The sequence below is a fragment of the Capsaspora owczarzaki genome (genome assembly GCF_000151315.2).
Source record: "Capsaspora owczarzaki ATCC 30864 unplaced genomic scaffold supercont2.8, whole genome shotgun sequence".
Classification (NCBI taxonomy): Eukaryota; class Filasterea; order Ministeriida; family Capsasporidae; genus Capsaspora; species Capsaspora owczarzaki.
This window is the reverse complement of record NW_011887299.1, coordinates 1,104,687-1,129,606: the sequence shown is the minus strand read 5'-3', so window position 1 is coordinate 1,129,606 and position 24,920 is coordinate 1,104,687. Positions and strand designations below refer to the sequence as shown.

Here is a 24,920-nt window from a genome sequence, read left to right as displayed (position 1 = left end):
TCGGAATGACGTTGGATCACGTCGACCACCCTTTTTCAGAAGTTTAACTGTTGTTCTGCCACCTTGAGCGGCCACAGCGAGCCTCCAACCGGTGGCATAAAAGGTTGGTTACAGGATAGTGCGTAACCGAAATGTTTCCACTTTGACCGCAGCGGAACAGGATTTTATCAGAAAAGAGGGGGCGCATTGCGGAATTTCGAGATGAACAGAAGGGCCGTGCAACCTCTTTTCCAACAACGCGCTCTCCTTAGGAGTATGCAATACCGGCAGTCTGGTGCATTCCCACCGTTTCGTAGACGATACTTCCTACATGATTGTGAGCGAGATGATGCACAGCGACTTTGAGCGGGGAATCAAAGGAAGCCATTCATTCATTCTGGAGATCCACGATTCCGCTCTCCGTTTTGTTTCGCGCATGAAACAAGATCGAAAATCCTCACAACAATCCTGCTCTTTTTTGGTACTGAATGAACTTCATTTTGTATTTGAGATTTCGTGCGTGCAACTGTACAATCGGGGTCTCTTCACCCCGCTGAATTAAAACAAAAACAATCCTTGTGATCGCCTACTACTGGGAACGTGCGCTCTTGTTTGTAGCCTTCAGCAGCTCTTGGGGGAAGGGCAATTCCTCAACCACTGCATGCTTGCCTTGCTGAGGCGTGTCTTGAACCACATTCGAGTGCCCGAGTTCCTTGGCCTTCTCAACGACTGGACGCTCGTCGTGCGACTCTCGCTGATGCAGCTCCGCGCCAGTTTCGAACGGACGGTCGACCGTGTCAATGGCAGGGCCAGACACTTGCGCCTGCTCGATCGCCTGCTCGCGGACGCCAAGCTGATCGGCAGGGAGGTGTGCCGGCGGGCCTCGTGGTTTGCCGTGCGAACTTGACGTCTGGAGGACGAGTTCGTAGCGTGTTGCGGGGTTTGTCGTAGGCTGTGATCGGGGATGCTTGTAATCTGGCTCGGTCTTTTGTTTGCGCGGCTCGAGGTTCATCCGCGTCTCCTCAATGTGCTCTTCCTTGGCGATCTCGGCAGCATCCGTCGCGGGGTCTGGCAGGGTCTTCATGGAGGCACGCCTGCTGGCCTCTTCTTCCTCGGCCTTGTGGAGCAGGGCAAGCTCGTGTTGCCTCAGCGTTTCAGCACGAATGCGAGCAAGGCGCTGCGGCTCACGTTCCTTCTTGACGGGCATCTCGTGCACTTCGGTGGGCTGGTCTGCCTTCGACTTGCGCGACTCGAGGTTCTTGTTGAGGTCCTCCTTTGGATGGGTGTCGGCCTGACGCTTGCTTGAAGAATCCGGCAACTCGTCTCGGGCAGTGTCCATCGACGGGGGTGGGACACTCATGGCAGCAAAAGAGTCACTGGCGCCGCTCGCATCATCCTCATCCATGACAATGTGCTTGACATCTTGCTTGTGCTTCATGGCAGCCCGCTTGCTCTCCTCGCGCTCCTCCTTCTGCAGTCGCTGGTTGTGACGTCTGTGTTCCTTCTCGCCCTCAATCTGCGAGCGCTTTTCGGCCATTTGCTCGTTCAGCTGAATCGCTTGTTTCTCGTCGAGCTGCACGCTACCAGTGTCGCGGTACTCGGGCACGTCACCAATCTCGGCACGCACAAACGATCCGTGGTCTTCTTGCACAACTCGGGAGGGCGCAGGCTGCTGCTTTGGTTGCTCCTCTTGCACGACATCTTGCTTCTTCGGCTCGCTCTTCGTGGTCTCGCGGGTCATCTCGGGAGCGTCATCGATCTGCTCGCTCTTGGCGTCTTTGCTGGACTTGGCGTCTTTGTTGGATTTCACGTCTTTGTTGGACTTGACATCTGTGGTGGACTTGTCGACCTTGCTAGACTTGACATCTTTGTCGGCCTTGTTGGCTGGCTTGCTGGACGTGTCGGCCTTCTTGGTATCAGGCGTGCTGCGCGTCACTTCCTTGGGCTTGGTTTCGTCAAGCTTCTGGCTTTGCTGCTTGTCGTGATGCTCGGGCGCCTCGTCGTGCTTGACAACATCCGAGTATGACGGATGACCGGAAGTGGAGGCAGCGGTGTGGTGTTGATCAACAGACTTCTTTTCGCGCGACTGACGCTTGTCTTGCTGGACGTGCTCGCTCTCCTTAGACTTGACAGAAGAAGTGGCCTCGGACTTGGAAGACTGCTGCACAAGCTCCTCTCGCTGTTGCGAGGACTCTTTGCGCCGGGCCTCGGCCAGAGCAGCGCGCTTCTCGCTTGCAGACTCGTGGTGCAAAGTCACCTTGTGAATGGATGTTGTGGCCTCGACCTCGACGGGCTTGATGGGCCGGGGCTTCTCTACCACCTTGTCCGAAGCAACGGCAACGTCGCGAACCTTGATGGACGCCATGGATGCTGCCTGGATGCGCTCGATGGGCACTTCCACTTTGAACTGTTCATCAAGACACAAACAAGTCAGCCCTCATCCAATCCTTCCATCCGCCAAAAACCACCACGCCATCGCTTCAGCCGTACCGTCTTGGAGCCAAAGTCAATGGACAGATCCTGATGCTGGAACTTGAGCTTCTGAAGCTGGAGAAGGGTGCGCTCGACCGTCACCTCCGTTTGTTGCTGCTCGATGCGCGCGAGTTGGGCTTGGGCGAGCGCGTTCTCGTAGCCTTGCTTGTGGCGCTTCTCGAGTTGAGTCGCATGCTCAAACTTTTTCTTGTGCAGGAGCGCCTCAGCCTTGGCGGCCGCTCGCTCGTTCTCAAACTTGACCGCCTGCTCGTGGAAGCTGGCTCGCTCGTGCTCGGCCTGCCACTCGTTCTGGATGGCCGCGTCACGCTCCAATTCCTTGGCTGGCCAGGTCGCTTGGGCGAGATTGTAGTGCTCGTCTGCCTCCTGAGCCAGCTGCTGCGCCTGGAGTCGCAAACGGTCGTGGGTCTCGGCAACCTTGGTCGAGAAGCTTTCCATCTCCTTGGCTCGGTTGAACATGATGGAGGCTTCCTTGACTTCAGTTTCGAGCTTTTTGACCTGGGCAGTCACCGTCTCTGACTCCTCGGCGGCCTCGTTCTGCTCGGCGGGTGCCTTGAGCACGTCCACATGCTTGTCGTGGGTCTCGGTTGTGATGGTCGGTGTTTCGACACCCTGGCCCTCTTGGATGCCCTGCTCCGCGTGTGCATCATGCTGTTCGTCCTCCGTGTGATGAGCTTGGGTGGAATGGGAATGCTTGCGAGTCCTATGGCGGGAAGAAGCCTCGTGGTGGTGGTGTTGCTGCTGCTGCTGCTGCTGGTCGACGGTAGGACTGCGCGACTGGCTCGCCCGCTCAGACTTGTTGTGCGCCGCCTGCATCTTGTCCTTTTGCTTTTGCAGCTTCCGGGCCTTGCGACGCGTCTTGGTCTCGTCAATCTTGGCCTGGAGCTTGTCGGGGAAGGACTCGGAGAGCTCATCGGCGTTCTTCTTTTCGACCATGAACGCAGTTGGCAGCGCCTTTTCGTGCTCGACCTCCTGCTGGCGGCGCTTTTGCCACTGCTTTTGGCTCATGCGATGCCCGTCCCATTGCTGAACGTGAGAATCCTCCGCGGCGTCTTTGGTATCGGGGCGAGATGATTGGGCGGCATCCTCCTCATCAAAGCTCTCAGAGTCCAAGGCGACGGCCTGCTCGTACTCTTCTTGGAGGTACATTGCCCCATCCGCAATGGTCTCCTTGATGTCGGACAGGGCTTCGACAGGGTGCATGATGGTACGGAGAAGCGTCTTTGGCGTGAGCGAGACCTTGCCGTGCGAAACCAAGTGCGCACCTTCCATTTGCGTCGGGATGGCGCGGCGCTGCTCAGATTCATGCGTTTCCGAGCGGTGCTGCTGCTGACGTTGTTGGTGCTGCTGCTGCCGCTGCTGTTCTTCCTGTTGTTGTTGCTCTTGCTGCTGCTGCTGCTGCTGAGGCTTTTGCTGCTGCTTGAGCAATCCGATGCCAGGCATCATTTCCGTGGCGCGATAGATCAGACTTTTCGTCATATCGACGGGATGGAAGAGCGGCATGACTTTTTTTTTGTTGCTGAGGGCTTTTTTTGTTGTTAGACTTTTTGTGATTCACAGGGTTGAGGTGCTCTTGTCTGTTTGGAGGAGTGAGCTGCATTTTTGCATCGACAAAAAGGAGGAAGGCAAAAAAAATGAAAAAATCGATGTGAATGCTTGAATGTCGTTGTGATTGAGGGGAGTATTGATCGGGGCTTCAGCACCACTGACATTCGTAATAAACTTGCACGTGCTCAAGAACGCGACAAGTCTCAGTTCTATTTCGTGTTTTTGAATTATTGCAACAATGGTCGATGTAAGCGAATCAGCATTGAACAAAACGACAGAAACGCGGAACATCCTTTTTGGTGCTTGGTTTCTGAGCTTGGAGGCAGGATTTGAAAGTGGATTTTGGACACGATGTAAAATACATCGAGATTATGGTGACTGCAGGAGGCAGCCAGAGAGAGAGAGAGGCGGGGAAGATGAAGGGAAGGAGGTGCAATGTGTATTTTCCCGTTTGGCTTACGTGACCCGGTCCATTGCGCTCCTTCCCGCTTCCTCTCCGCGTTGGCCTTGTTGGCGGGGTAAACACGTTGAGTGTGCCATGGTCCAAGTATTGAAGCTGCTTTCCCTCTCTGCTTGCTGTTCGCCGGCATCAAATAAAATTAGGGCTTTGCCCATCTTGTTGTTCCTCGGCTCTGACTCGGACTCGGACTCCAGCTTGGACTCGAGCTCGGACTCTGGATGACGTGTTGGTCGATGCCTGAAACGAGTCGTGAAGGAGGACGGGTTCTCAGCCTCGGGCTAGGGGCTGTGGTTGGGCTGCTTTGCCATCCAATGCATTTTGCATTGCGTCTCAACTGCGCGCGCGCTTCTGCTTACTCATTGTCATGATTTTCAAAAGACGTGCTTCAACTCATCGACGGGTGACATTTTGATTGTTTTACTCTACAGACTGACGAAGAGTACGTCAAGATTATCAGCGCAGACAACTTTGTCTTTATCGTCAGCAAGCGTTGCGCGACCGTTTCCAACACGATCAAGTCCATGCTCTCTGGTATTTGCTCATCGTCGTAGTGTATTTTTGGTGCTGCGTGAAAGTTTGTGTCTGCCAGAGGAGAGGGTGGGAGAGGGGTTGAAAGATTTTGATCTCTTTCGTCGGGATGATGAAATTCTTGTCCTTGCCCGTGAGACTCATCTGAACTTGCATATGCACAACTTGAACACTAGGTAACTTTGTGGAGAAGAAGAACAACGAGGTCCACTGCCGTGAAATCCCGTAAGGCTCTGTTTTTTTTTTTTTTTTTTCATTGTTTTCTGCGCATGTTTGCCTTCCATGCTCTGCTCATTCGCACCCATCGCGCATCCTGCTTGTCCGCACAGCTCTGGAATCCTCGAGAAGGTCTGCAAGTACTTTTACTACAAGGTCCGCCACACCAACTCAACATCCGAGACGCCCGAGTTTGACATTGAGCCTGAAATTGCAATTGAGTTGCTGATGGCCGCGAACTTCCTCGATGTTTGATTAAACACAACGGTTGCATCATGTGTATCTTGTTTCAAAGGCAGTGCCGCGCTGTACTGAGTCGTCTATGGACTGGCACGGTGGTTCAGCTCGATTGCTGATTCTGCGTTCATTCATTTTGACCGAAGTTGATCTGCTGGCTTGAGGCTCATCCACTCATCGTACGAGGCGGTAGCAATCGCTTGTAGAGTGCTGGTGTTGGTTCATAACGTGCAGAGTCGGAAGATTTCGAAAAGTGGAGTTTCGAAATATTTTGTGAAAAATTGTGAAGGACTCGCAACTCCATTGCAAACCCCCAGGGAGACTCGCGAAATAACCCTATCTAGTATACTTCAAAGTATTGTAGTTGATTGTGGCCCTGTCGTGCGCCGGAAACGCCGAATAGATATTTTGAAGTCGCGTTTGTGGCTTCCTCGCGAATTCCGCTTGTGAACAGCGTGGATAAAATGGAAGAACCTTGAATTTGTTGGTCAGACAATGTCGCTGCAGAATGGGTTTTGATTGCGCTTGGCAGACTGAGCTGCAACTTCGATTAAAGTTCAACCAAAATAACGAAAACAACCCAAATTCCAGCAACGTCCTTTTTTGCAAAGAGCAAGCCAATTGGAGCCGCCAAACCTTCAGATCCTGACAAAGACGTGACGAATGATGTGAAAAAAGGGCAAATGATGAAGCGTAATGGCTGGGAAAATTTTTGAACTTTTTGAAACGCCTTTTTGTGGACTTTCTGAAACGAGGACTTTTGTTTGAAGTAGTTCGCCAAACTGCAGACATTTGCTCGCAGCGCACCGAGACAAATACTGTGCAAGAAATTTCTAGCACTCTATCATTTTCTGGATCGAGCGATTGCAAATGAGCTGGTAGGGTCTGTCACTCATCGACGAGAACAGCACAGCCCAAACAGCTCAGCACTCCATCGTTCGCAGTGCAAAAGTTGCCCTGAAACTCACGAAATCAATTCACCCATGAATTAATACATCCAATACAAGATGTGCGGCGCTGGATTTGGATCGCTATTGGTGTGATATTGGCTGCGCAAGCGAGTGGTTTGTTTCAGAAACTTTTTCAGATTTGTATTTTCCTTGTTGGACATGAACTCGACAGATCGCACGCACGCTTCTGCCTTGGATCGCAATAAAGTGTGACCACACCTGTTCAGTGTGTCGATATGGAGGCTGGCGAAGGAGTGGCGGGAATCGAGGTCCAGAAGGAGCAGTTATCGGTCGATTCGTTTTCACTTTTGCACTGTTTTCTGTTTTTCTGTTTTGGTTTAAGGTGTTGCGTTTTCGTTGCAAACAGGACACATGTATTATCCATTTTTGATGGAACAAGCTGCGTTTCGCATGGGGATCAGCAGCAGCAAGCTGCAAAAGTGTTGAAGGTCCAATTCAAGTCAACGCCAGGTGACACATCGCCCCTTCTCGCTTGATCCTTCCTCCGTTCGTCTCTTTGCGTTCGTTTCCCCCCCCCCTTCGTTTGTTTCGTGACCAAACGCAATTCTCCACGCAATCCGTTGTTGTTGATGTTGATGATCGCTTCTTTCGTTCCAAAAATCGCCGACTTGCCGAAAGTGACACCATTGAGAAAAAAATGTCACCTTCGCTCCCATCAACGCGGCTTTTTCCATCACATCCGTCTCGCATGCGAGTGTATCTCGGGGTTGGGCTGCTGTACTAAACCAACTTCCTTCCGCTCCTTCCTCTCTTTTTGATCGCGCCGCGTTCTGAGCGTAGGTTGTGCGTCAGAGATCTTGATTGACGCCCTTATTATTATTTTTATTATTATTTTTTTTTGCATTTTTGTTGATTTTTTTTGTTTTTGTATTTTTCCGGTTCCTACTGACTCCTGCGTTCCAATTGCACAAATCCCACTTTGTCCTCCTCCTCTTTTCATTATTTCTCTCTTTCACATCGTTTCTTTCTCTCTTTCTCTCTGGGTCTTGGGTGCAGCCTGCAATCCCCGTGGCACGCATTCGCGCTCTGACTCCGTTTTGGTCATTCACGCCCAAATGCAATCTTTGTCAGTCGTTTTTTGCCTTTATTTTTTTTTTTGACTTTTTGTTCAATGCGTTCTGCCTGCGCACTTGTGGCCTTGTGCCTGGTCGCTGTTGCCGCCGTCCAACCCGCCGCCGCCCTGCCACGGCCCATGGATGGTCTCCTGCGCACCCTCACCGCCGAGTACCAGCAGGTAAAAACTCTCCACAAACGCGCGGGCGAGCAAGCGGAGCCATCGCACAGCCTCACCAGACTTTTTTTTTTTTTTTTATATTTCTCCCTTTTGGATTTGCGGCTTTTTTTGTTTTTGCGTTTTCCGCCCTCGCTCCTTCCTCCCCCCAACGCACGCCTGTGTTGAGCTGCACATCCAACCCTGTGCGCTTCCTCCTCGTGAGCCCCCTGCGCAGCTCATGCAGTGGAAGGCGAGAGAAGAGGACAGAAAAAAAAAACCAAAACATGAAAAAAAAAAAAAAATACAACGCCCCACACGGCCCTCTGGCTCCCGTTCTCGCTCCTTCTCGCGCGGTTGCTCTCTCGCCGCCGCTCTTCTCCGCCGTCGTGTGCAATGAGCTTGCGTTCCAGTGTTTTTTGACACTGTCGAGCGCGACGTCTGACGCAACGCAACAAATCCTACAACAACCCAAAAAAAAAAAAAAAAGAGACGGTTGCCTTTTTGAAAAAAGAAGAAAAAAAAAAAAGGCGGAAAAAGTCACTTGATCCATTGGCGGTTAATGACCAGCCAATAAACCATCTGACTTGTTGTTGCCCCATCATCGCGTTTCACTCCGCCTTCAACTTGCGATGAAGAAGGAGAAAAAACAGCATGAAAATAAAAAAAAAATAAGAAGGGAGGAGCGCACAATCGCCGATTCAAAACGGAAGGAAACAACAACAATACCAAAACGCATTCAAAAATCGGGATCGGCTTGGATTGCCGAAGCTCGGGAAGGGGTCTAAACGATCCATCCGCTACCAAAGTTCACGATTTGCGCTCGTCTTTCCTACCTTTTTCTAGCATTTCTCCATTTTCTCCATTTTTCTTCTTTTTCACGATTTTTTTTTCTTTTTCGTGACTTTTACCTCGTGCTCCAACACGCCCTCGCTCATTGGCCACCGCTACTCCAACCCGCACCCCCATCTACCTTTCTGTCCTCCCTTCTTATCATGCTGACCTTCTGTCACACCCAAAAATCTTCTTTGGCCAGTTCTGCGACTCGCTCGAACACTCGACCATGTTCCCGTACCGCTGCACGACCGACGAGAAGGTCGCCGCCAAGAGCCAGGCCATGTCTGCCCTTGCCTCGGTCGCTGCCGCCAAGACGCTCGACCCCATCATCTTCTTCCCCGGTCTGACTGGCTCTGGCTTTGAGGCCAAGTTCTCCAAGTCGTCGACGGTCGGCGCTGTCTGCCGCGCCAACCGCGACTGGTTCCGCCTCTGGATGGACGCCGCCCAGATGCTCACCCCCGGCTGCTTCCTCGACTCGATGGACATCAACTACGACCCCGCCACCGACAGCTACAGCAACACTGAGGGCGTCGAGATCCGCGCCATTGACTTTGGCGGCGTTGACGGCTTTGAGTACCTTGCCTACCTGTACGGCGTCAAGCTGTCCATCCAGGACACGTACCACGACATGGTTGCCGCCTTCAAGTCTGCCGGCTACAAGCCCGGCCAGAACCTGCGCGGCGCCGTCTACGACTGGCGTCTCCCCACGGACAAGCTCTTTGGCACTGGCTACGGCGACCTCGTCCAGGCCCTCATTGAGGACACGTACAACCGCAACGGCAACTCGCCCGTCCACATTGTCTCGCACTCGATGGGCGGCCCCACCTCGCTCTTCTTCCTCAACTCGATGACGGACGCGTGGAAGGCCAAGTACATCAAGTCGTACATTCCCATCTCTGCCCCTTGGTCTGGCTCCCCCTCGACGCTGCGCAGCCTGCTGTCCGGCGAGGCCCTCTCCCTCCCGATCAACGAGGAGAAGTTCCGCCTGCTCTTCCGCGCCATGACCCGCGAGGCTGGTGGCCCGGTCTCCCTCCTCCCCAGCATCAACCCCGAGTTTTGGCCCGCCGACAAGGTCTTTGTCCGCACCCCCACCCGCTCGTACACGATTGCCGACATTCCCCAGCTCTTTATCGACGCCGGCACCCCGATCACCGCCCAGGTCTACGCCAAGGTCAAGAACGTCCTCACCAACCTGAAGGCCCCCAACGTGCCCACCCACTGCGTCTATGGTGTTGATGTCCCCACCCAAATCTCGTACACGTACACGTCCAACTGGGACGACATCCCAACCATCGAGTACTCCAACTATGGTGATGGTGTTGTGCCGATTGAGTCGCTCCGACGATGCCAAGACTGGGCTACCCAGATGACCGCCACGATTGACATTAACGAGATTGGCCTTGAAGCTGGCAACCATTTCAGCATTGTTCAAGACCCCGCAGTCATTTCGTACATTCTTTCATTGACGACTCATTAAGGCCAAAAACCACGCGTCCGTTTGTCTGACGGACGAAAGCTGGCTGCACCACCAAAAACCATTTTGAAATCTTTTATTGGGCCCCTATTTGTACATGTATTCTGCGGAGGAGCTCTTGCAATTCTCTCCCCCTTTCCGTCTCTCTCACGAGAACAGGGGGTGGGTGGGTTGTTGTTGGGTTTGCCGCATTGTGTTTTTTGTGTCTTATCTTTTTAGCGCTCGAACAATCCCGAGTGCGTCGACTTGTATACATTTTTATGTTGATCCATTGAACGAATACAAAACTTCAGTTCTAGTACTTTTTCTGTTTGGTTTGAAATGCGAGGGAAGAAAGAACAAAGCGCGGGAACGAAACGAAACTTGGAAGTTCAATTCTTCTGATCCCATTAGAGCGTTCAAACAACGTTACTTGCCTTGGACAATGACGCAATACTCGACGCAATTCAATAGCGAAAATTACAATGCTCCACAATAGGCCCAAAAAGCAAGAGCTCACTTCTGAATGAGCGCTGCACAACATTGTGTCATCGCTCGCTCGTTCTTGCATTGCCTCACTCGATCGATTCACAGGCCTCCATCGTCCCGCTTCACCATGTCTGCTTCCAATAGCTCCAGTAGCAGTAGTAGTGGTAGTAGTAGTGGTAGTAGCAGTAGCAGTCATACTCAGCTCTGGACCATCTCGCCCGATCAGCCATACGCCGCAATCTGTACGTTCAACCCGCCGACAGACGTTGCCACCATCCACTCTCCATGCCATTGCGAGTGCAACAATTGCCTTGTACTTTCCCCATAGCTAGCTTGAGTGTGGGGGGGGGGAGCTTGAAACCTGTGCGCGCTCAATGCTCAGCCAAAGCCAAGAGAGCATGTGGGCCTGCGCGCATTCAATCAAGCTCAATCTCACCGACATGTTTCTGCTTTTGGTGATCATAATGGTGTATGTGTACGAATAGATGAGCAAGTTGCTGGCGCGGCCGCGTTGCTGGCTGCCGACGAAGCCGTCGTTATTCCAACTGAGGTCAGTTTCGTACATTTTGTTGCATCACCTCACCCCCCTACACCCGGTACCCGGTACCTTGCACTTTTGACATGACAGCGTTGCCATTGCATATTGCAATTGGCAGCAGCAACAAAAAGAGGTGTACCGACGCACGTCATCCCTTTGTTGTTTTTTGTCTCATTGCCGACCGCTCTGAAATGTTGCAGACCGTGTACGGGCTGGCTGCGAACGCCTTCAGTGACGATGCCGTCGCCAAGATTTTCCGTGCAAAGAACCGCCCGGCAGACAATCCACTCATTGTCCATGTCGCAGACGAGGTAATGGCTTGTTGTTGAGAGTCACAACTATTGCAAAAACAGCGACTCGACGTGCGTTACTCACTCCCCACGGGATTCTCATGCGACAAAACCCTCACAGTCGCAATTGCGGGAAGTGGTAGAAGGGGAAATCTCTCAACGAGAGCAGCAACTGATTGCTGCGTTCTGGCCCGGGCCCTTGACTTTGATTCTTCCACGCAAAAGTAAATCAACCGACATGGTTGCGTGGTGCTGGACTATTTGGTGCATCGTCGTATCTAGGAAACTTCCACAGTCATGATCTCACTCTGCCTTCTCTCTCTGCTCCCTTCGGTTGACAGTCTCCGTCTCGCGACTCGTCACCGCGGGCCTCACCACGGTCGGTGTGCGCATGCCATCGCATCCTGTAGCCAAGGCCATCATTGCACGATGCGGGTAACTGCCGGATTCCTTCCAGGGGGTTGGGGGTTGACAATCACCTGTTCAGACCGTCAGAGCTCACCATCGTTTTTTGATATCTTTTTTTTTTTTTTTGCCTATGTTCAGCAAGCCTCTTGCTGCTCCCAGCGCCAACATCTCGGGGCGGCCTTCGCCAACCTGCGGCGCTCATGTTATCGGCGACATGATGGGCAAAGTGGCTGGAATTGTCGACGGCGGTACGGCTCATCCTTTGTTTGCGTTGTGGACCTGCGTTTTGTTGGTTGTTCTCACATTGCATTCCCCGTGTTCAGGCGCGACTGGAGTCGGCGTCGAGTCCACTGTCATTGACTGCTCGCCCGAGATTCCCATCATTTTGCGACCAGGTACTGCGGCCCCCTCTCGCTCAGTTTTCACATCTAACATCCACTCAACCCAATCCAATCGTGTCCTACAGGTGGCATTACAAAGGAAGAGATTGAAACCATCATCGGACCTGTGACATACGCACAAGAGCTTCATTCAAACGAGCGGCCCGAGTCTGCGAAAGACGTCAGCGCCTTGTCTGGTCATGTTCCACGAGCTCCGGGAATGAAGTATGCGCACTATGCTCCCAAGGCACCTGTCACGGTAGTCGAGGGCTCGCCACAGTTCTTGCAAAGTCTTGTCGACGCGCATCATCAGCAACATCCGACCTCCAAGGTGAACAAACCGAAAAAAGCGTTCGTGACGAGACAGCACAAATTACACTCACTCTCTGCTCTTCCTATTTTTGTCACAGATCGGAGTACTCGCAACGGACGAATCCCGGGGCCAGTACCGCGCAGACGTCGTCGTGACCTGCGGAGCGCGGTCGGACGTGGCATCGATCGCCCGAAGCTTGTACGACGCGTTGCGCCAGTTTGATATCGCCACTCCGAGTGTCGATTGCATCTATAGCGAGTCTTTCAGCACCGACGGCCTTGGCGCCGCTGTCATGAATCGGCTCCTGAAGGCAGCGAGTCATCAAGTTGTGCGGGAACACCATCAATAATGAGTTCCCAGAAAAAAAAAAACCCCGCACAAAATACAAGTAAAAATTTCCAAAACACACCAATGTTGAAAAATTTCATGTAATGCAAACAACAAAAAGACACAGGGGCAAAACACACCAAACACAAATGAAAGCGATCACAAAAGCACAGCAGCAACAGAAAACGAAGACGCCAAAATACTGCAGCCACGCCACTACATCTACTCGTTGCTGTTCTGTCGCAACGAGGAAAGACGCTTGGCAGCGGCGGCATGCTTGACAATGCCGAGCATGTTGCCCTTGTTGCCAATCGACGCACGAACAAGGTTCCAGCGGGCAATGGTGAGAGCGCGCTTTTGACGGGACGAAACGGCGCGGCGGACGTTGGGGTTGATGTCTCCCTTGGAGAAGGTGACTTCGGAGGTGGGTACGGTCCAGTACAACTCATCGGTGAAGAGAACACGCTCGGACGGAATGAGACGCTGGATGACGTGGGCCGAGAAAATGCCAGAGGAGATGGCAATCGCAAGAGTGATGCCGATGGCTGCAAGCTGGTAGGCATACTGCGTCGACTGGGGGTAGGCTTGGCCTGCAGGGCCGGCGAAATTGGCCTGGGCAGCGGTGGCAATGACGGAGGCGGCGCAGCCAATGAGACCGGGCATGCCGTGCAGGTTGTGGACACCGCAGGTGTCGTACAGGGAAATCTTCTTTTGGAGCCAGGGCTGCGTCCAAATGTAGCCAGCGCAGCTGACCACGCCAGCAACCGAGCCGACAGCGAGGGCGCCTGCGGGGCTGACGCACAGGTTGGAGACGGCGCCGATAGCAACGCCACCGGCAAGGGTGGCGTTCTGGATGTCGACGACTTCAAAGCGACCCTCGCCACGGAGGAGACGCGATGCATAGAACGAGCACACGCAGGAGCCGACAAGCGACAGGACAGTGTTGATGGTGATGATTTGCTGTTGCCCTGGAGCGGCCAGCGCCGCGTTGAAGGACGGCCACAGAATCCACAAAAAGGTCGTGCCAATGAAGGAGAAGATATCCGAGTGGTACGAGTTGGAGTTGTCGACATACGAGCGCTTCTTTGGGTCGGGCGAGAGAACCCACGAGGCGGCAAGGCCAAAGTACGCGCCAAAGGTGTGGATGAAGATGGTGCCGCCGACGTCGAGGGCCTTCAGCTTGAGCGAGCCAACGAAAATGTTCAGGCCGTAAAAGATGATTTCCAAAAAGGCCAGCCAGAACATTTGATCCGAGCTCACCTTGCCGAGCAAGGCACCGAACGAGATCATGACAGCGGCGGCGCCAAACTGGCCGTTGGTGAGATCCGACTCGTTCAGGAGGATGGTTCCGAACGAGTTGTTGGACGCCTGGGAGAAGAAGCGCGTCACAAGAATGGCCCACTCGATGCAGAATGCGGAAACAAGGAAGGTGAAGCCGACGGCGCCGTAGCCAAACTTTTTCAGGAAGGTCATGAGGAAGCCAAAGCCAACAAAGATCATAATGGACACGTCCTTCTCAAAGCCGTAGACGGGCAGGTCGCTGGTCTTGTCGTAGTCCGTGAAGGCTGCATACAGGGCAATCATGGCCACCTGAATGGCGCCAAACGAGCCCAATCCGTCGCGACCAAACCAACGACGGGTATGGTCATCGATCGCCTTGTCGGGCTCCGGCAGGCTAATCCGCACGAGCGACTTGGTGGACAAGTAAGCAGACGCCGACGGCGAGCCCAGATGGTGCGGGTGTCGCTGTTTTGGTTGCTGCTGTTGATGCAAGCTCTGAGAAGAATAGACGGGTCCGTCCCGGTCCGAGTTGATGGACGCTCCCGCACCGCCCGCGATCAATGGCTTGCGCTCTGACGATGACATTGTTGCGAATCTATCGCGTTGTTGCGACCATTTCCACCAACAAAGGGTTGCACACGAGTTAGTTGCATGAGAGTGAGTGATGGTGTTACGATTTCCAAATCGAGCACACTGTGGCACATTTGTGTTTTGTTCCCAGTCTCATGCCGCAATGCTGAGCGGAGTGCGTGTATGTGTAGCAACATGGAGTAAGGAGGACGATGAATGTTCCGCCCGCTGTGCTACATTTGACAGCGGCAGAGAGAGAGAGAGAACAAGGCGTGCGTTTTTCAAAGTTAAAACTTGTTTCCGTTGTTCTTGTTTTCGTTTTGTTTTTGGATTTCGGTATTGATGCACGACTGCGCAGCGCACGGCAACGAGTGCGTAAGGCTCTGATAAGCATGCTACAGTGATTTGCATAGCAAAAGGAAACTCAAACCTCGACCGTCATTCAACGTTTTGGATGAGAAAAGCGATTAAAAGCAGGAAAAATGTGGCAGATTTTAACGATTAAAATATGCTCACTTCTTGCCAATGAGAAACCAATGAGAAAGAGAAAGACTTTGTATCACAGTGACAGTGAGAACAAAAGAGAAACCAGGTTGAGAAGATGAGAGAGAGAGCGAGAGAGAGAGAGAGAGAGAGATCGAGAGAGATGAATACGGTGCACGGATGGGTGTCTGAGGAGTGGACGGGGTTTGGGAATCGCTTTGCCATGCGAAACAAAAAAGCAACCAAAAAACAAAGCAACAAAATCACGCACAGGACGAAAAGTGAAAAAGAGGAGAAATCGAAAAAGGATGACTGAACGAGACGAAACGATTGAAGAAGGAAAGAAAGAGAGTCGAAGATAGACAAAAAGTCAAAGAGCATCCGTTTTTATTTTATTTTATTCACTGTTTATTTTCATTTTATTTTTCACTCTTCTTCCTTTTTTTTTTTTTTTCATTTTTTTTTTCGTATTTTCTCCATCATGAAGTCGAGCACGCCTGTGACGGCCATGGACACCTCGTCCACCGTCGACAAGAAGGACAAGAAGGACAAGAAAGAAAAGAAGGACAAGAAGGACAAGAAGGACAAGAAGGACAAGAACGCTTCGACCTCGTCCTCCTCCTCCTCTTCTGCTGCTGCTCCGATGGCGATCGACGACGACGACAACAACACTGCGACTGTCGCCATTGCTGACAAGAAGCCCGCTGCTGCTGCTGCTGATGTCGACGCCGCGAGCAAGAAGGACAAGAAGAAGGACAAAAAGAAGGAAAAGGACGAAAAGCCACATGGCGAGCACATGGTCGCCTCTTCAGCCAAGTCCAAGTCGACCGAGTCCGAGTCTGCTGCTGCTGCTGCTGCTGCTGCGGCACCAGAGAAGCGCAAGAAGGACAAGAAGGACAAGTCTGGCGACGACGACCGCTCCAAGAAGACCCGCGTGGAGGAAGCCCAGCCGGCAGCAGAAGAGCAGGAAGTTGCCGTGTTTGCCGAAGCGTCGGCCTCCAAGAGCCGCAGCGACAAAAAGTTCAAGCGTCTGGACGGCGGCTCGTTCCGAAAGGACTTTTACACCCTCCACCCGACCACCGCAGCCATGTCGCAGGCGGACGTTGAGGCCTACCGCAACGGTCACGGCATCTCGATCCGACTGCCCGAGGCGCACGGATTTGCCAAGTCGGCCATGCTCAACCCCATCCTGGCATTCAACCAGGCAGGCTTCCCGGAAGACCTGCTCACCGCCTGCGCTGGCTTTGCCAGCCCCACCCCGATCCAAAGCCAGTGCTGGCCGATCAGCCTCGCGGGCAAGGATCTCATTGGCATTGCCAAGACCGGCTCTGGCAAGACGCTCGCCTTCGCCCTGCCCTCCATCATCCATCTGCGCGACCAAGAGGCGCTCGGCAAGAGCTCCAACCAGCGCGGCCCTGTCGTCCTTGTGCTCTGCCCGACCCGCGAGCTCGCCATGCAAACTGCCGAAGTGTACGCGAACGTGGCTTCGCACACTGGCAAGAGCAGCTCCTCGGTCGCTCTCAAGACGGTCTGCATCTTTGGTGGCGTCCCCAAGAAGCAGCAGCTCGACCAGCTCAAGTCTGGCATCCACGTCATTGTCGCAACCCCCGGTCGCCTCCGCGACTTTATCGACTCTGGCGACATTTCCCTCCAACGCGTCAGCTGCGTCATCCTCGATGAAGCCGATCGCATGCTCGACCTTGGCTTTGAGAAGGACATTCGCGACATTCTCGGCCGTGTCACCAAGGACCGCCAGACGCTCATGTTCAGCGCGACCTGGCCCTCTGCCATCGAAGCCATCGGTCGCGAGTTCCTTGCTCCCGACACTGTCCGCGTCACCATCGGTGGCGATGAGCTTGTTGCCAACGACGCCGTGACCCAGCATGGTGAGTCTTTTGTTTTTTCTTGTCTTTGCGCGCTTTCCTTGCCCCACCTTTATTGATTGCAAACACCTAACTGAACGCTGCTTTGTCTTTTGTCTTTGTTTTAGTTGAGGTCTTGGAGCCGTTTGCCAAGGACGCGAGACTGCTCGACTTGCTGCAAAAGCACCACTCGTCCCGCAAGAACAAGGTTATTATCTTTGTTCTGTACAAGCAAGAGGCACCTCGTGTCGAGCAAATGCTGCTGCGCAAGGGCTGGAAGTCGATTGCCATTCACGGTGATCGATCACAGGTAAAGGCTTCACCCAGAACCTTTGATTTTTTTTTTCGTTTTTTTGGTCTTTTTCGTTTTCTTTCTTTCACCGGCCCCAACAAAACCTTGCGAAACTGATGAAAATCATCATCACGACGGTCAACTGAGACCAATGTGCTCTGTTGTCAAAACAGTTGCACATCATGCTGATAATATGAATTAATCTTTGTTCTGACTTTGCTTGGTTTTTCTTTTTCGGGATCTTCTCCCTTCTTGTCGAATGTTTTCTCTCTTTCCCCTTCTCTCACTCTCCTACTTTTTGCAATGTCACTCACCCGTTTATTTTTGATCCCCATTCTGATAGGCGGACCGCACTGCCGCGCTGCAGGCGTTCAAGACGGGCGAAGTGCCGCTCTTGATTGCAACGGACGTTGCTGCTCGTGGCTTGGACATTCCCAACGTCGAGTACGTCATCAACTACACCTTCCCTCTGACCATCGAGGACTACGTTCACCGCATTGGTCGTACTGGCCGCGCCGGCAAGACTGGCACTGCCTTTACCTTTTTCACCGTCAACGACAAGTCGCACTCTGGCGAGCTTGTCAACGTGCTGCGAGAAACCAACCAGGCCGTCCCTGACGCGCTGATGAAGTTTGGCACGCACGTCAAGAAGAAGGAGCACAAGCTGTACGGCCTGCACTTCCGAGACGACGCTGCTGCCGGGCCGATGCCCGCCGCTTCGCGTATTACTTTCGACGACGATTGAGCACGCTGAGCATCGCCCAAGTTTTGTTAATTCCTTTTCTTTCGTTAACGCCATGTACTTGAATATCTTTTGATGAGATTCGATTATTTCTTTTTTTGCACAAACAATACACGCTATTTTTGATCATCTGATTATTACACATTTTTTGGATCTTCTGACTCTTCTCGGGGCGTTTTGGCCGACTTGCTGGGTTTTCCCTTGCGTTGACGGACAGTTGTACTGGGCGGGGTTTCAACAGACGGTTGTGGTTCTGCAATGCTTGCTGAGGGTGCTGGTTCAGGTTGGACAAGAGTGTCCGCTGATGTTTCGTCGCTGTCGCCATCCTCTTCATCCGCGTATGTGCTCGCATCGTAAATGGAACGCTTGGCGTCCACGGGATAAAACCAACGCTGGCCTAGGTAGACGATAAACACAAAGTCGTCGCGGAGGCAGGCGATTCGGTGGCGCAGCGGCATCGTGATGGCAAACGCAAACACGTCGTCAATGAACGTGTTGAAGGCGCGGTACATGAACACCCGCCAGGGCATGTGCGAGACCGACTTGAGGCGGTAGTTGATGTAGAGCTGCGGGGTCATGGCGATAAAGCCAAAGACATAAACGCCGTTCGCGAGCGAGCTCACAATCCACGAGTACCAACTGGCGTGCTCGTAGTGGTACAGGGAATATGCGGCATACAGCACCACCGTTGGGTACAAGACCCAAGACAACCCGCGGATGGCTTCGCGGTCGTACTGCCGCGTCAACGCCTCAAAGTCGCGGATGGCTTGTTGTCGTTTTTCCCGAGGCGATTGCGCATGCTCGGGCGTAGAGGATGTCAACGTTGAGGTTGAGTTTGCCAAGGCACCTGTAGCAGCAGGAGTCGCAGCAACAGCATCAGAAGCAACAGTCGCAGCATCCCTCAGACGACTCAGATGGAAGGCGCGCCAAGCCTTCCAGCCTTCAATCAAAAGGCCAACGCCCGAAAAGAAAAGAATGATGGCGCTCGTTTCGTGCGAATCGAGCAACGACAGAAAGATGATGAACTGGCAGATAAACGACGAATACACGGTCGTTGACGACAGTCCAGCGAGATTCCGGCGCGTCTTCCAAAACCGCACGTCATTGCGAAACGCCAGAAACTCAAACACCGAGTGCAAAAGTGTGATGGCAATCAAGCTGACGTGCATCTGAGCAATCAGGCGAGACAGTTCGTCCAAATCCTTGTCGGAAAACCCCAACTGAGTCGCAATCAGGCTCATTGAGGCCTCGAGGAGTGCCGACAGGCGGAAAGCAAAGAACGAGGTGCGCTTAATGGTAAGCGTGAGAGGCAAGCGAATGGGCTGTTGCAGAGGCCTTTGGCTTTGTGCTGATGCTTTAGAGTCGCTACTCGTCGCGTTGGAAGAGCCAGATGGTGATGATCCGTATGTGGCATTCGCGGCCGCTTGCTGGGCCAGTTCATCTTGCCGCTGCGCTACCTGCTGGATTGGCAACAGGCGCTCGGTGACGATGTGTCCACCTTCTGCACGGATGATTGGCTGATAGCCCGAGGAGAATCGCCGCACAAATGGACGCAAATCATCGGGCACGTTGTTGGCAGGCAGGCTGCGCGCAAACGAGTCGGGAACGATTCGAACAACCATATCTGTCGTCCAGTGGGCTGTTGCCGAGGTGCTGACCTTGACTTCCTCGGACGACGCATACAAATTGGACGGCAGAATGCGCGAGGCGTTCCCAGACAACAGATTCGATCGCTGTCGGAGGATGGGCTGTCGCATGACGATCGCCGGTTGAACGGTAAAGACAAACCGTGGATCTAGCATTGTTGGCGAGTTCAGCAGCGCTTCTGGCGCGAGACCGTGCGGCGTCATGACGACTGATTTGGAGCAGCAGAAAATAAAGACGCAAAGTGAGCGATCGACCAGAACGTTTGACATGCAGCAGCTCCAACCAGATAACTGTTTCTTTTGAGTGTCTCTTCTTCCTATTTTGCAAGGCGCCTGCTTACGGAATAGATCGAATGTTGGCTTGCGGCCCTTGACGAGATTTCGGCTGACTGGCACAACGAGGTCTACTTCCGCGACCAGGTCATCGAAAGTGGTCGGATCCGCTGGATCGTGCATGGACACGCCCGTCCTATTCCAAAGAGCACCTCGACGCACATCCACGAGGTGCAGGCCTTCCGAACTCGACCAAAAGAGATGGAAATCGACCTGAAACGAGCAGTAACAATTCACAATTTGAGATTTGACACGACAATGCCACAAGTTTCAGCAGCATGCTATGATGAAATAGATCATCAGTAATGTTCATGCATTTACAGAGCATCGATCAGTGACATCAAAGGGGAGGGAGAGTGCTTGGTTGTTACCTTGACTGGCGGAGCGACGCCAAACAACGGGTTCATGCACAGCTGAGGCTGGTCGCTGCTGCAGCTGGGCAGCAATGCAAGCTGAGCAAGCGTGTGAGCGAGCAATCCGACGTAGATGAACAAGCCGGCCAGGGCGACATTGCCGATTGTGCAGTGGCGCAGCATTGACGAGCCACGCCAAAAATCCCCCAGTGAATAAGACGACTGACCGTCCCATCAAAGAGAGAGAGTGAAGTGTTCCAACTTGAGTTTAAGATGAGCCTGCTTTTGTGCATGAATGGAGAAACGAGTGAAAGCAGAAGCCGACGAAAAACGGGACGAATCTTGAGCCAAGCGCAGCCGATCCAGCTCCAGCTCCAGCTCCAGCAAACCACTGTATCAAGATGAGCACTTTGATATTGTGTATAGCAATTTGTTTGCACACTTTGTCAACAAATCATCACTCTTCGTTTCTCTGAGACACTTTGACCCCTTTTATAATGGACGACTATGGCTCGGTGAATGCGTTCGACGCCCATTCGCTGCCGATGCGCTTCCGCTCAGCCGCCGACGGCGTCGAGTACATGCTCGCGACCTCTGTTGCCAGGTGAGGAGAGCTTGGTAGCGGACGGAGATGGAGAGTGGAGGGGGATCGTTTTGTACTTTTGGCGGGAGATCTCAAATTTCCGTCCGTTTCGCTCTCGGTTGCCTCTGTTCGTGATGATGATGATGACAGACACATGGGACGGTCACTCGTCGATCTATTCAGGACATACCCTGGACTCCACCGCCGCCAAGCGCGCGACGACGAGTGGATGTTTCTTGTTGGCAAAGGTAATGGACTTTGCTTTGGTTTTCAACTGTCTGGTTTCTGAGCTCTGTGGACGGGCGCTCGTACCGTTGAAATTTTTGCAATGGAATAGTCGCATGAGAGCGTTCGATTGGAGAGAGACCGGCGGTTGTGGTTTCGGTGACAGGGAAGACCCGCGCCAATCTCAATCGCAGTTCACTCAATCGTTGGACCTTTGAAAACTCTTTGACAGGCGAATGCTTTACAACGAAGGCGACCCTCGTTCGGGCAGCTGAGATTGAACTGCTGGCAGCACGCACAGCAAATAAAGAGACGCCATCTGCCGCAGACGCACTGATGCAGCAACCATTGTTGATACAGCACATTGTCACACCCCAATTGCCGGACGACGCTGAACCATCCAAAACACTGGCAGCGACCGCGCCCAAGCAATCCTTGTACTGTTTCACTCCGTTCGAACGGGGAGACGAGCGACCGTCTGTGGCAAGGCGGCATGCTGTCCAGAAGCCGCGTAATGTGTTTTCGAGCTTGTTCCGCGTTCTCGGGGCCGGCCCGGCTTCGGAAGCGTTGCAGACTGTCGCGGCCGTCGAAGAGGTGCTTGTACCCATCCGTATCGATCTAGACATTGATGGATTCAAGTACAAGGACTCGTTTGTCTGGAATCTGCGTGGTGAGGATTTTGATCGTTGAGGTTTTTTTTTTGTTCGTTGAAGGAGAGCGATTTGCACTCACTCGATTGATTTTGTCTGTTTAGATCAACTTGTGACTCCAGAAGACTTTGCAACAATGCTATGCGAGGACAACGAGCTACCACGACAACTCTTTCATACGCTTATTGTTGACTCCATTTCCAAGCAGCTGATCGAGTTTGCATCGTTTAACGAGATGGCCAACACATCTAGCCTGCCGCGATTTGACGATCGTCGCGTGCCAATCAAGGTGAGAAGAGCCTTTACTGGGCGTTTGAGTCGCTTGGTTTTTGCGCTAAAGTCGCTCACCCGCCCTCTTCCTGCCCTTTGACGACTTTTAGCTCGACGTGCAGTACGGCCAAATTGCACTAAGCGATCAGATCGAGTGGGACATTTTCGATCCCGACAACAGTCCGGAGGAGTTTGCAGCTCACTATTGTGCCGAGCTGTCGCTTCCCAGCGAGTAAGACTCAAGTCTTTGTGTTTCGAAAACAAAAAGCAAGCTTTCCTTGTCAACCAACCATCTCTGACTTGATTTGTTTGTACCTTGCAGATACATTCCGACAATTGCGCATCTCATTCACGAGCAAGTGATCGCCCACCGCAAGTTGGCAATTACAGGCGACAGTCATGCTGCGGCTGATCTTGGTTTGGTAGGCTTCCCGCCAGTTCGGTATGATTATGCCCACCGATCGAATGGAGATTGTGGGTTTGCGGGTCAAGCTGACGAGACTGCTTTTTGTTGTTTGAATTCTAGAATCGGCCCTTCAGCCGAGGACTGGACTCCGCATATGGAAGTGTTCGATCCGGCAGATTTAGAAAGGGTGCAACAGCAACGCGACCGGTACGTGCGAATGCTCGACCCGCTTTCTTTCCTCGTTGAGATGGAGTTCGGAATCTCATCGGTTTGTTTTGAATTTTGGGATATTTCAGATCATCCCGTTCGCGTAGGGAGGTTGCTTCACGGCGAGGTGCCACCTCTTCGCGAAGGTCAGCGGCCGCAGCAGCTGCAGCGGCACTGACTGGTGCTACTGGCTCTGGATTTGTTGCTGGTTCCGGTGTTGTCACTCCCACTGCCGGAAAGGTGTGGGTGATGCCCGTGCATCACGATTCCGGATCGACCATAGGTAAAGGGGGGCTGATGATTCAGAGGCTTGTGCTATCCAGTTTGATTTCGATTGATTGTGCTGACATGAATGCCTCGTTTTGCTCAATTTGCTCCAACAACAACAAACAGCTGCCCACGGTTCTCATGACAATCGACGGAGATCCGAGCACAAGCTGTACTAAGAATTGAAACAAAACGTTGTGTAAATACATCGCAGTTGCACAAAAGTTGCACACACTCCACTGCATGTTAAACGCGAGACGGCCGAGATCGCCCAATGGTAATGCCAGTCCATCGGTAAATCCAGGCATAGACCACTTCCGGCTGCTTTGCATAAATGTTGAGAAAGCCACCGGCAAACACGAGGAGGGAGGCGAAAACATAGTTCCACGTGAATGGTTTCGGGAAGAGCGCAAACGACAAAATCATCGTGAAGGCCTTTCGGAACGTGGTCACGGCCACTGCGAGAAGGGCACCAAAGTGCCTCACGAGCAATAGTACATACTCGATGCCCAAATACCCAGAGATGGAGAGCAGGACGGTGAGTCCATAGGTTTCGCGAGGATGCGCCAAAGCGTAGATTGTTCCATGGTAAAGCTCCCCGGTGACCAACATGAAGAGAGTGAGGTAACAGGCGCCGATAGAGTACGAGAAGAACACCTAGAAGAAGAAAAGATACAGGGGCAGTGAGTGAGTTGGGGAGCAGATACCAACGAATTTTTTTTTTTGGCCTACCATCTCCGCATTGCTGCACTTGTACAGCTTCATGTACTTTTCTTGCACGTTGCCAATAACGGCGTCCGCGCAGAGGGCTATTGAGATCAGGCCGACACCGATGAAGGAGAAGCTGGGCGAAACTTGCACGTCCGCCAACGTGAAGAGAATCAGCCCGAGAGTCATGAGCGAAGCGCATGCAAAGTCGAGCAGCTCGTAGCGCTTTTGTTGAATAAGAATGCCGCCAATCATGACGGGAATGAGCTTGCAGGATTTGAAGATGATTTGAGTGGGAAAGTTCAGGTATGCCAGCGCGACGTTCGACAGTGTCATTGTGATCACCGTTAGCAATGCAATCAGGCAATATCCCCCTAGCGGCGCTCTTTTGACGACAAACAATGGCCAAACAGATGGGCAATGGTGAGGACAGATGACGAGCTCGCAATTCGACAATAACGAAAAAAAAGGGACACTTACTTTCCGCACTTGAAAACTTTGCCTCCTTTGTAGGTGATTTCCACAGCGGAAAAGATCGAGTAGCAAATGAACAAGGTCAACGTCATGTGATATCCGTACTGCGCATATCCCGGATCCCGGAAGATTGTTTCCTGCAGGGTTAGAAATTGGAAACCAAGCCAAAGTCAGCAATTTGAGGGATGATTTTCCTGCCGATTTCATTCAACCTCGAAGTGTTCAAGCAAGCTGAGCGCCACAAGAACAAGACGTTACCAGAATGGATCCGTAAATGACAAAGAAGAAGATGACGAGCGAAGCGGCGGCAACGAATTGGACGGTGCGCGGCTGGCGATCCATGTGAATGCCAAGCAGGACGAACGGCTCGCTTGCCACAGAAGATGCTGCATTAGTGGTAGTAGTCTGATTGCTCATCATCATGCCGGAGCCAGGCGAGCTGTTGGTGCTGCCATTCGAGGCACCCGAGATTGAGCGGACAGACTCGAGCTCGGCGCCGCTCGTCTTGCCTTGCTGCTGCTGCTGCTGCTGCTGCTGCTGCTGCTGCTGCTGCTGCTGTTGTTGTTGCTTGTGCATCGGCAGAGTAGTATTGGATTGAATGAAGTAGAAACGGCGGTCGATTTCAATCTGAACGGCGCAGTTGGGCTGAGAAACACTCAGAACGGAACAACAACAACAACAACGACTGGTGTGCTTCAACGCTCAGACCCCAAAAAACAACAACATCATCATCAACAACAACACCAACGACGACAACCGCAAGGGCTCGAGCACTTGCTTCCAAATGGTGAATGTTGCTTTGTGATTCAGAATTGAAACTTGAAGCGAGATCAAGACGAAGCTGCCAAAGTGATGTCAGCACTCACCCCATTGCAGAGTGTTTGACATCTGCTT

General features: G+C 52.7%; 9 protein-coding genes across 9 annotated transcripts; 5 read left to right on the top strand and 4 right to left on the bottom strand.

The window, feature by feature from the left end:
• Window positions 1-568: 568 nt before the first annotated feature.
• CAOG_05288 (hypothetical protein) lies at window positions 569-4,052 on the bottom strand (the record flags this gene model as incomplete). Its single annotated transcript, XM_004346923.2, has 2 exons — window positions 2,470-4,052; window positions 569-2,386 (listed from the first exon to the last, which is right to left on the bottom strand). Exons 1-2 carry the CDS (start codon window positions 3,970-3,972, stop codon window positions 569-571), a joined length of 3,321 nt encoding a protein of 1,106 aa, XP_004346973.1. The 5' UTR covers window positions 3,973-4,052.
• Window positions 4,053-4,231: 179 nt separating this feature from the next.
• CAOG_05287 (hypothetical protein) lies at window positions 4,232-5,503 on the top strand. Its single transcript, XM_004346922.2, has 4 exons — window positions 4,232-4,264; window positions 4,906-5,008; window positions 5,182-5,230; window positions 5,335-5,503. Exons 1-4 carry the CDS (start codon window positions 4,256-4,258, stop codon window positions 5,474-5,476), a joined length of 303 nt encoding a protein of 100 aa, XP_004346972.1. The 5' UTR covers window positions 4,232-4,255; the 3' UTR covers window positions 5,477-5,503.
• A 2,009-nt stretch (window positions 5,504-7,512) lies between these two features.
• Window positions 7,513-10,251, top strand: CAOG_05286 (hypothetical protein). The gene is made up of 2 exons (XM_004346921.2): window positions 7,513-7,663; window positions 8,676-10,251. The coding sequence occupies exons 1-2, from the start codon at window positions 7,541-7,543 to the stop codon at window positions 9,951-9,953; spliced, it is 1,401 nt and encodes a 466-aa protein (XP_004346971.1). The 5' UTR covers window positions 7,513-7,540; the 3' UTR covers window positions 9,954-10,251.
• Window positions 10,252-10,443: 192 nt separating this feature from the next.
• Window positions 10,444-12,759, top strand: CAOG_05285 (Sua5/YciO/YrdC/YwlC family protein). The gene is made up of 9 exons (XM_004346920.2): window positions 10,444-10,660; window positions 10,904-10,968; window positions 11,157-11,267; window positions 11,368-11,470; window positions 11,588-11,681; window positions 11,793-11,902; window positions 11,978-12,049; window positions 12,121-12,365; window positions 12,445-12,759. Exons 1-9 carry the CDS (start codon window positions 10,456-10,458, stop codon window positions 12,694-12,696), a joined length of 1,257 nt encoding a protein of 418 aa, XP_004346970.2. The 5' UTR covers window positions 10,444-10,455; the 3' UTR covers window positions 12,697-12,759.
• Window positions 12,760-12,896: 137 nt separating this feature from the next.
• Window positions 12,897-14,540, bottom strand: CAOG_05284 (Rh-associated glycoprotein; the record flags this gene model as incomplete). Its single annotated transcript, XM_004346919.1, has 1 exon — window positions 12,897-14,540. The coding sequence occupies one exon, from the start codon at window positions 14,538-14,540 to the stop codon at window positions 12,897-12,899; it is 1,644 nt and encodes a 547-aa protein (XP_004346969.1).
• An 889-nt stretch (window positions 14,541-15,429) lies between these two features.
• Window positions 15,430-18,031, top strand: CAOG_05283 (DEAD box RNA helicase). Its single transcript, XM_004346918.2, has 3 exons — window positions 15,430-16,894; window positions 16,999-17,180; window positions 17,506-18,031. The coding sequence occupies exons 1-3, from the start codon at window positions 15,490-15,492 to the stop codon at window positions 17,905-17,907; spliced, it is 1,989 nt and encodes a 662-aa protein (XP_004346968.1). The 5' UTR covers window positions 15,430-15,489; the 3' UTR covers window positions 17,908-18,031.
• Window positions 17,981-20,285, bottom strand: CAOG_05282 (cleft lip and palate transmembrane protein 1-like protein). The gene is made up of 3 exons (XM_004346917.2): window positions 20,255-20,285; window positions 19,892-20,096; window positions 17,981-19,759 (listed from the first exon to the last, which is right to left on the bottom strand). Exons 2-3 carry the CDS (start codon window positions 20,004-20,006, stop codon window positions 18,042-18,044), a joined length of 1,833 nt encoding a protein of 610 aa, XP_004346967.1. The 5' UTR covers window positions 20,007-20,096; window positions 20,255-20,285; the 3' UTR covers window positions 17,981-18,041.
• Window positions 20,286-20,706: 421 nt separating this feature from the next.
• CAOG_05281 (hypothetical protein) lies at window positions 20,707-23,068 on the top strand. The gene is made up of 9 exons (XM_004346916.2): window positions 20,707-20,840; window positions 20,970-21,067; window positions 21,277-21,714; window positions 21,799-21,983; window positions 22,075-22,196; window positions 22,287-22,406; window positions 22,491-22,577; window positions 22,667-22,860; window positions 22,971-23,068. Exons 1-9 carry the CDS (start codon window positions 20,734-20,736, stop codon window positions 23,021-23,023), a joined length of 1,404 nt encoding a protein of 467 aa, XP_004346966.2. The 5' UTR covers window positions 20,707-20,733; the 3' UTR covers window positions 23,024-23,068.
• CAOG_05280 (solute carrier family protein) lies at window positions 22,967-24,701 on the bottom strand. Its single transcript, XM_004346915.2, has 4 exons — window positions 24,285-24,701; window positions 24,033-24,163; window positions 23,577-23,937; window positions 22,967-23,501 (listed from the first exon to the last, which is right to left on the bottom strand). Exons 1-4 carry the CDS (start codon window positions 24,600-24,602, stop codon window positions 23,091-23,093), a joined length of 1,221 nt encoding a protein of 406 aa, XP_004346965.2. The 5' UTR covers window positions 24,603-24,701; the 3' UTR covers window positions 22,967-23,090.
• Between the last annotated feature and the right edge of the window lie 219 nt (window positions 24,702-24,920).